At 37.0% G+C, this 9,478-nt stretch overlaps 1 protein-coding gene across 4 annotated transcripts in view; it reads left to right on the plus strand.

The window, feature by feature from the left end:
• Positions 1-2,662: 2,662 nt before the first annotated feature.
• The window catches only part of LOC117265830 (uncharacterized), a 70,519-nt gene continuing 63,703 nt past the window's right edge, over positions 2,663-9,478 (plus strand). For 2 of the 4 annotated variants that reach the window (XM_078171462.1, XM_078171464.1), the window contains exons 1-6: positions 2,663-2,859; positions 4,955-5,228; positions 5,529-5,557; positions 6,701-6,974; positions 7,275-7,303; positions 8,407-8,680. In XM_078171462.1, coding sequence (XP_078027588.1) covers positions 4,964-5,228; positions 5,529-5,557; positions 6,701-6,974; positions 7,275-7,303; positions 8,407-8,680 — 871 coding nt within the window. In that variant the 5' untranslated portion in view covers positions 2,663-2,859; positions 4,955-4,963. Of the gene's footprint in view, positions 2,860-4,954; positions 5,229-5,528; positions 5,558-6,700; positions 6,975-7,274; positions 7,304-8,406; positions 8,681-9,478 lie in introns of those variants that run through there. The other 2 variants (XM_078171463.1, XM_078171465.1) reach the window with 2 other exon arrangements.

Genomic DNA, 9,478 nt, shown 5'->3' on the forward strand with positions numbered 1-9,478 from the left:
AAGTGACATATTTTATGCCACACATCAAGGCTTTTTTAATTGTAGCACATCATTTTAGGATGCCCCATCAGAGGTGTTCCAGGCGCGTCCCACTGGTAAGAGGACCCGGGGTATACCCAGAACACACACACATATCTCATCTGGCCTCGGAACACCTTGGGGTCCCCCAGGAGGAACTGGAAAGTGTTGCTGGGAAGAGGGACATCTGGGGTGCTTTGCTTGGCCTGCTGCCCCCGCGACCCAGCCTCGGATAAGCAGAAGAAAAGCATCTTTCATACAGTCATGCAGCCTGACTTCACAGAGCAGGATAAAAACAGCACAGAAAAAAGGAAACAAGTACATACAACAATAAACATTAAATTTTTAAATAAATAATTGTCAGAAGGGATAAAAGACAGGACTAAAAAACAGAGGCCTCTAATGATGAGGCACCATTAATTAAAAGCCAAGCTAAAAAGATATGTCTTAAGGTTTCTTTTATAAAATGTCCGCTGAGGTGGGGTCCTTCGGATGCTCAAGTAGACTGTTCCATAGACTTGGCTAAAAAGTGGATATTTTGTTGAAATTTTGGGATGACCAGGAGGCCACAGGTACACATCTCAGAAGCATGTCTGAGAGATAAACTGGTGCCAGGCTGTTCAGTGGTTTAAAACTAATAGGACAATCTTAAAATCAACACTAAAACAAAGTGGCAGCAATTACTTTAAGATAGAAGTTATGTGTGCCGTCTGTCTGGTCTTCGTTAGTGTTGTATCTGCTTCATTCTGAACAGATTGTAGGCGGCTGACATCTTTTTTTTTAGATAGACCAAACAAGAAAGCATTACAGTAGTCAAGCCTAGAGGTTAAAAGGGCATGCATTAGTTTCTTTGTGTCAGCCTGAGAGAGAAACAGTCTAAGTAGCAATATTCACAAACTTTAAATGAATTTACAGAGTAATTTTAAATGTCTTCGGTTAAGTTTCAAATAAAAATGTGTTTGAATTACTATTTGAGCCTGGGCTGTGACAGGAGTAGAAACAGTTGCTCTCTCTGGACTTTGACCCCGAATATTATATCAGTCTTGCAGCCCCCCTTTAGAAAACACTCATATTTGAGCCAAACAGAGTGACTGTGACCCTGTGCAGCGCATACAGGAGCAAAACAGCTAGTGATATTAGCATTTTATCAAGGGCTAGTCATGAACTAAGGAATCTCCACACTCTATATTGGGGACAAATGGGAGCAAGAAAGCAAAATACAATCAACAAAAGAAGACTGGTTTAACATATGCAACATGCAAACAACCACCAGCTCCAGGATTGTGGAAATAATTTTGTTGGAAAAACATGATCAGACTTTTCATTACTCCTCAGATAAAAAGTAAATCTACATCTGTAGAAGAGGCATGCTGGAGACTGTATGGGGAAAGAAGTGTGGATCATACTCTGGAACGATGTATGGATTGAACTTAAGGCAATATTGAGATATGTGATACTGAACACATGGGAGGTCTTATACCTAAGCAACCTGACAAGAGAAACTGTTCAACGAGCAATACTTAGTCGAAATCCTTTTAACAGCAACAAAGAAGGCTATTACCAGGAAATGGCACAAAGAGGATTCCCCTTCACTACATGACTGAAAAGACATTGTTGAGGAGATCTATGACATGGAAAGACTCATTTAAATGGACCAAATGGACTGAATATAATGCCCTCTGCAGAAACACCACCTAAATCTCTTGATGGTCATGGTAAACATGTGTCAGGGGGCCCACTAGGATGAGTGCTGTAATGCCCTGTGTAATTGTAATGCACATCAGGGACACGGCAGGTTTGTTTTGTTTTTGTATGTTTGTTCTGTGATAAGAAATTGCAAAAAAGGGGCGCTGGTGGCTTAGTGGTAGAGCAGGCGCCCCATGTACTAGGCTGTTGCCGCAGCGGCCAGAGCTCGACTCCAGCCTGTGGCCCTTTGCTGCATGTCACTCACTCTCTCTCTCCCCCCTTCACGCTTGTCTGTCCTATAAAAAAAGAAAGAAAGAGAGAGAGAGAGAGAAAAAAGGAAATTGCAAAAAAGCAATAAAATTTAAGTTTAAAAAATACCCACATATTTCAGTTGAATAAATATTGTGGTGCAATTAAAAAAAAAAAAAAAGAACAGTTAATCTAAACAGAAGTAACAAATGTTCCTTGCCTGGACATGTGAGGCTTGCAGAATAAGTGTAACATTTAAATAACTTCTAAAAGCTTAAAAAAATAAATATTATTATTTATTATTTCCAGCATGTATCCTTTGTCCAGTATTGCCATTTTTTAAACTATTATTATTGTTGTTCACTGCACGTTATTTTGTGTATTATCTTAGGCTAATTGTCTCATTTTTATTTTGCCTCACTGCGGTCCTGGGATGCTTTGATCATGAAAAGCACTTTGTAATTTTGTCTTGAAAAGTGCTTTACGAATACAGTTTATGAATATTATATTACTATTATCTGTTAGTTAAATTCAGTTATCATTTTGCTTTGCCGTTGGAGTTCAAGGCTGCAAACTATTAAACACCCCCCTTTTAAAAACACTCATAATACAGTGGAATAAGTATTGTGGTGCATTTTTAGAAATGATAAAAACATCATGTGTTTAACAGTGTGCAGTGGTGTGGCCGATGGTTTGAGAAGATAAGAGGGGGTGGGTGGGTCCACTGTTTGTGAAGTTAACAGGATGTCAGATTTCCTGTTATTGTGGGGTTATTCTTCGTCTTAAGGTTTCTGAACGAGCCAAATGTAGAAATACGGCTGGAGTTTAAACTTTCCTTATTTTTGAAAGTTCGCAGATACTGAAACTGGGTCACTGAAGAAGCGGACGGAGAGACAAAGACACACGGTGAGTACTCACCCGTCCAACAGCACGAATACTGAACGTTAACACCGGACAGCAGATCACTGCTTCACGGTTAAACTCGTTTAAATAACGTCACAGTGATTAACAGCAGTTTTTAAACATTAACGTTAAGTGGACGGATTTCAGCTCCAACAACTGCAGCTACAAGTTATGTTTAAAACTTTTGTCACTCTGGTTCGTTTTTTACTTTCACTTTTACCGTTGGGCTTCTTCCAGACAGCCGTTAGCAAACGTTAGCGTAACATTTAGCCAACGTTTGTAAGCTAACCTCTAAAATAGGTTGCTAGCTAACGTTAGCTGCTAATGTTAGCTAAGTTTGTTTCGACAGTAGACGTTAGTTATGAAATTGATTGTAAATCAGTTGAGACGTAACTTAACATTAAACGTGTGTGTGTGTGTGTGTGTATTTGAAAGCCAAACGACCTAATAAACGTTAGCATTAACAAGAAGTACGTTAACAGTTAACGTTAGCAGTGACTCTAACGTTAACCGTAAACAGCATAGGGCAACAGCGTCTGACCTCGGAGGCAGTAGTTTGACAACACTTAACGTCCTCATGACCACTGAACAAACGCTGTCTGCTGCTGAAGACCAAGGGGTGGTGTTAAAAGCTCAGGAAAAAGCGAAACAGACATTTTGTGAACATCATTTAGTCTAATAATCATTCATAGCTGTGGCCAAGACTATGACTGTCTCATTGTCATATTTCTTAACTTCACTTTTTTCCTTAGCATTTCATTTGTCATTAGAAGTAAGTATGACAAAACATAGCATACAACAGGGCTGCAAAGTGTACCATTTATGAGTTTTCTACACATTTAGGGAGCAATTTCTTGCAATTCAGTTTAAAAAGTATGTCTGGAACCTGGTATGTGTTGTGGTAAGCTTCATGTGTTAGAAATGTACTTCTAATCTTTATAAAGTGTTATTTATAATGTTTATGATGTTGTATCTGGTATCATTGTGATCCATGACCGTCAGCACGTAGGGGTAGATGTCATTTATTCTGTGTTATAATGTGGTGATATGCAAAATACATAATTCGGTGATGATGGAATGTAAAATGGCCGCCTAGTTCGCCATGAGGTGTTTTTTCGATGGCTAAATTTTTTAGAAGTTCAGGGCGCGAAACTGCACAACTGTACCAGTTTTTATGTTTTTATGAAAGAGTGAAAAGTTAATCTCAAATTTGCCACAAATAACCCAAACTATAAGGGTTGTTCAAACCTTCACTTGGATTCAACAGTGAACTCATTTGATTTTGGCGGTCAAAGGTCAAGGTCATTGTGACCTTGCGTCCGTCTCATCCTTGGGAATGCAATATCTCAAAAAGGCCTTGAGGGTATTTCCTCAAATTTGGCACAAATGTCCACTTGGACTCTGGTGAACTGATTGAAATTTGGTGGTCGAAGGTCTCTGTGACCTCCCAAAATATGTCTTTGGCTATAACTCAATGATTCATATGCTAATTACAATAAAATTTCACACAAATGTGAAATAGGATAAAATAATGAAGTGATGACATTTTATATCCAAAAAGATTCACTGTGAATCATAATAATATTATGCAAAAAACACCTTTCTTATTCAACATCATAACTCAAAACACAAACACAAGGAGAGACATTTGGTGTTGGATACTAAAATAGTAAATACTAAATTTTGGGTGTCAATCTTGAAACTGTAATAATTGTGTAGTTCTTATGTGCTGTCAGGTGGATGATGTGTGTTAAGCTTTCACATTTTAGAATTTATGGCTTCTTTGCAGCAACATCCATCTCTGAAGCATTGTAGCAACTGTCATGGCTGCATATGAGTCTGGACAGATGTGGATGTAAACTGTAACTGCAACTTGACTGGTTCAAGGAGGAAAATAACTTTGAGGCAGTAATTCTAGTTTTAAATACACAGTCACAGTTTGTAAGTTCATTTTGAAAATGAAAATAAGAGGAGACACATCAATAATTGGCATTATTGAAATGCAAAGAGATCAATTTTCAATAACAGTGGTAGGTGACATAAAGAACATACATCCTATCCTGCATGTACTGTATGATATGTCCTTTTAATTTTCCAGGTAGAAACAATGACGGCTAAGAAGATGCTTTGTGAAATATTGAATGATTTGAGTCCAGAGGAGCTTGACAAATTCAAATCACTCATTGAATTGGAGAAAGACATCCCACCCATCTCAAGGAGTCGGCTGAAAGCGGCAAACACACAGGACACAGTGGAGCTGATGATGGAGACGTACAGTGAAGAGTGTGTGGAGTTGACCAAAAAGATTCTAAAGAAGATGAACAGGACCGATCTGGTGAAGAGATTATCAGACACTGGCTCAGGAAGCAAAGGTAAAGCAAAGAAGATAGAAATATGTGAAAATAATGTAAAAATGTAATGTAAAAATAGGAACATTTTTCAAGTTTGTGTATATTGCAAGAACAAATACAACTAAAACCATTCAACACTGTTGGAAAATCTTCAAGTAACACCACATATCATTATTAAAATTCTGTCACTGTTGAGGAGGTTTTAGTGTCGCTTTGGGATGAAATCATTTCAACAATAAATAAATAAAAACAATAAATGTTCATTAAGCCTGATGTTATATAAATTACTAATAGGTCATTTTCTACTTCTTTTCTCCTCAGAGAAACAGTGGCCTTCACTGATCCAGAGAGTGAGTAATGTCACATCACTCTGACTAAACATAATGCAGTTTGTCTTCAGTATAGCTGAGCAGATAAGCAAAAAAATCTTTCAAATCTGGAAAGAAGCACCAAAATTTGACTGAGTGTACCTCTTGGGTAATTCTTTTAAATAATACCATTAGCCACGTAAATTTCAAAATGGCCGCCATTTTTAAATGGCGCGAAACTGTACAACTGTACCAGTTTTTATGTTTTTATGAAAGAGTAAAAAGTTAATCTCAAATTTGCCACAAATAACCCAGACTATAAGGGTTGTTCAAACCTTCACTTGGATTCAACAATGAACTCATTTGATTTTGGCAGTCAAAGGTCAAGGTCATTGTGACCTTGCGTCTGTCTCATCCTTGGGAATGCAATATCTCAAAAAGGCCTTGAGGGTATTTCCTCAAATTTGGCACAAATGTCCACTTGGACTCTGGTGAACTGATTGAAATTTGGTGGTCAAAGGTCTCTGTGACCTCCCAAAATATGTCTTTGGCCATAACTCAATGATTCATATGCTAATTACAATAAAATTTCACACAAATGTGAAATAGGATAAAATAATGAAGTGATGACATTTTATATCCAAAAAGATTCACTGTGAATCATAATAATATTATGCAAAAAACACCTTTCTTATTCAACATCATAACTCAAAACACAAACACAAGGAGAGACATTTGGTGTTGGATACTAAAATAGTAAATACTAAATTTTGGGTGTCAATCTTGAAACTGTAATAACTGTGTAGTTCTTATGTGCTGTCAGGTGGATGATGTGTGTTAAGCTTTCACATTTTAGAATTTATGGCTTCTTTGCAGCAACATCCATCTCTGAAGCATTGTAGCAACTGTCATGGCTGCATATGAGTCTGGACAGACATGGATGTAAACTGTAACTGCAACTTGACTGGTTCAAGGAGGAAAATAACTTTGAGGCAGTAATTCTAGTTTTAAATACACAGTCACAGTTTGTAAGTTCATTTTGGAAATGAAAATAAGAGGAGACACATCAATAATTGGCATTATTGAAATGCAAAGAGATCAATTTTCAATAACAGTGGTAGGTGACATAAAGAACATACATCCTATCCTGCATGTACTGCATGATATGTCCTTTTAATTTTCCAGGTAGAAACAATGACGGCTAAGAAGATGCTTTGTGAAATATTGAATGATTTGAGTCCAGAGGAGCTTGACAAATTCAAATCACTCATTGAATTGGAGAAAGACATCCCACCCATCTCAAGGAGTCGGCTGAAAGCGGCAAACACACAGGACACAGTGGAGCTGATGATGGAGACGTACAGTGAAGAGTGTGTGGAGTTGACCAAAAAGATTCTAAAGAAGATGAACAGGACCGATCTGGTGAAGAGATTATCAGACACTGGCTCAGGAAGCAAAGGTAAAGCAAAGAAGATAGAAATATGTGAAAATAATGTAAAAATGTAATGTAAAAATAGGAACATTTTTCAAGTTTGTGTATATTGCAAGAACAAATACAACTAAAACCATTCAACACTGTTGGAAAATCTTCAAGTAACACCACATATCATTATTAAAATTCTGTCACTGTTGAGGAGGTTTTAGTGTCGCTTTGGGATGAAATCATTTCAACAATAAATAAATAAAAACAATAAATGTTCATTAAGCCTGATGTTATATAAATTACTAATAGGTCATTTTCTACTTCTTTTCTCCTCAGAGAAACAGTGGCCTTCACTGATCCAGAGAGTGAGTAATGTCACATCACTCTGACTAAACATAATGCAGTTTGTCTTCAGTATAGCTGAGCAGATAAGCAAAAAAATCTTTCAAATCTGGAAAGAAGCACCAAAATTTGACTGAGTGTACCTCTTGGGTAATTCTTTTAAATAATACCATTAGCCACGTAAATTTCAAAATGGCCGCCATTTTTAAATGGCGCGAAACTGTACAACTGTACCAGTTTGCCACAAATAACCCAGACTATAAGGGTTGTTCAAACCTTCACTTGGATTCAACAATGAACTCATTTGATTTTGGCAGTCAAAGGTCAAGGTCATTGTGACCTTGCGTCTGTCTCATCCTTGGGAATGCAATATCTCAAAAAGGCCTTGAGGGTATTTCCTCAAATTTGGCACAAATGTCCACTTGGACTCTGGTGAACTGATTGAAATTTGGTGGTCAAAGGTCTCTGTGACCTCCCAAAATATGTCTTTGGCCATAACTCAATGATTCATATGCTAATTACAATAAAATTTCACACAAATGTGAAATAGGATAAAATAATGAAGTGATGACATTTTATATCCAAAAAGATTCACTGTGAATCATAATAATATTATGCAAAAAACACCTTTCTTATTCAACATCATAACTCAAAACACAAACACAAGGAGAGACATTTGGTGTTGGATACTAAAATAGTAAATACTAAATTTTGGGTGTCAATCTTGAAACTGTAATAACTGTGTAGTTCTTATGTGCTGTCAGGTGGATGATGTGTGTTAAGCTTTCACATTTTAGAATTTATGGCTTCTTTGCAGCAACATCCATCTCTGAAGCATTGTAGCAACTGTCATGGCTGCATATGAGTCTGGACAGACATGGATGTAAACTGTAACTGCAACTTGACTGGTTCAAGGAGGAAAATAACTTTGAGGCAGTAATTCTAGTTTTAAATACACAGTCACAGTTTGTAAGTTCATTTTGGAAATGAAAATAAGAGGAGACACATCAATAATTGGCATTATTGAAATGCAAAGAGATCAATTTTCAATAACAGTGGTAGGTGACATAAAGAACATACATCCTATCCTGCATGTACTGCATGATATGTCCTTTTAATTTTCCAGGTAGAAACAATGACGGCTAAGAAGATGCTTTGTGAAATATTGAATGATTTGAGTCCAGAGGAGCTTGACAAATTCAAATCACTCATTGAATTGGAGAAAGACATCCCACCCATCTCAAGGAGTCGGCAGAAAGCGGCAAACACACAGGACACAGTGGAGCTGATGGTGGAGACGTACAGTGAAGAGTGTGTGGAGTTGACCAAAAAGATTCTAAAGAAGATGAACAGGACCGATCTGGTGCAGAGATTATCAGACACTGGCTCAGGAAGCAAAGGTAAAGCAAAGAAGACAGAAATATGTGAAAATAATGTAAAAATTTAATGTAAAAATGGGAACATTTTTCAAGTTTGTGTGCAAGAACAAATACAGCTAAAACCATTCAACACTGTTGAAGAAGCAGGTGTGTTATGTCCGTGGAGTCTTTCACCCTGACCAGAGGGCTTGGAGCAGGAGAGAAAGTATTTAAATCCTTTATTCTCATAAAAGTATCTAATACCACCCTGTAAAAATACTCGGTTACAAGTGAAAGTCCTGCATTTAAAATATTACTTACGTAAAAGTATGTAAATATAATCAGGAAAATGTACTTTAAGTATTACAAGTAAAAGTACTGTAAAAATGTTGTATGTTGTAAATGTTGTTGTCCTCTACTATATATGATATCATAAGATAATTTTGACTCATGCATTAATGTAAAAGCATGATTTTACTGTTGTAGTTGGTTGAGGTGGAGCTCACTAATAATTATTTTCAATATGGGTTAATCTGCTCATTATTTTCTTCATTAATTGATTGATTATTTGGTTTGTAAAAGTTCTGGAAATAGTGAGAGATAGTGTCACACTTACCCAGAGCCCAAAGTGACACATTCATGTTTGTTTTGTCCAACCAACAGTTCAAACCTCAACATAAAAATAATTAATTAATAGAAAGCAGCAAAAAAAGAAAACCCTCACATTTGGGAAGCTGGAGCCTTGAAATGTCTTCGCGATAAAAATTCCACTTACCTCATGGGGCAGACTGAAGCAGGCAGGCAGTGCAGCTGCATTAGTGAATCTGATGGTGGAGAACC

The sequence above is a fragment of the Epinephelus lanceolatus genome, chromosome 10 (genome assembly GCF_041903045.1).
Source record: "Epinephelus lanceolatus isolate andai-2023 chromosome 10, ASM4190304v1, whole genome shotgun sequence".
NCBI lineage: Eukaryota > Metazoa > Chordata > Actinopteri > Perciformes > Serranidae > Epinephelus > Epinephelus lanceolatus.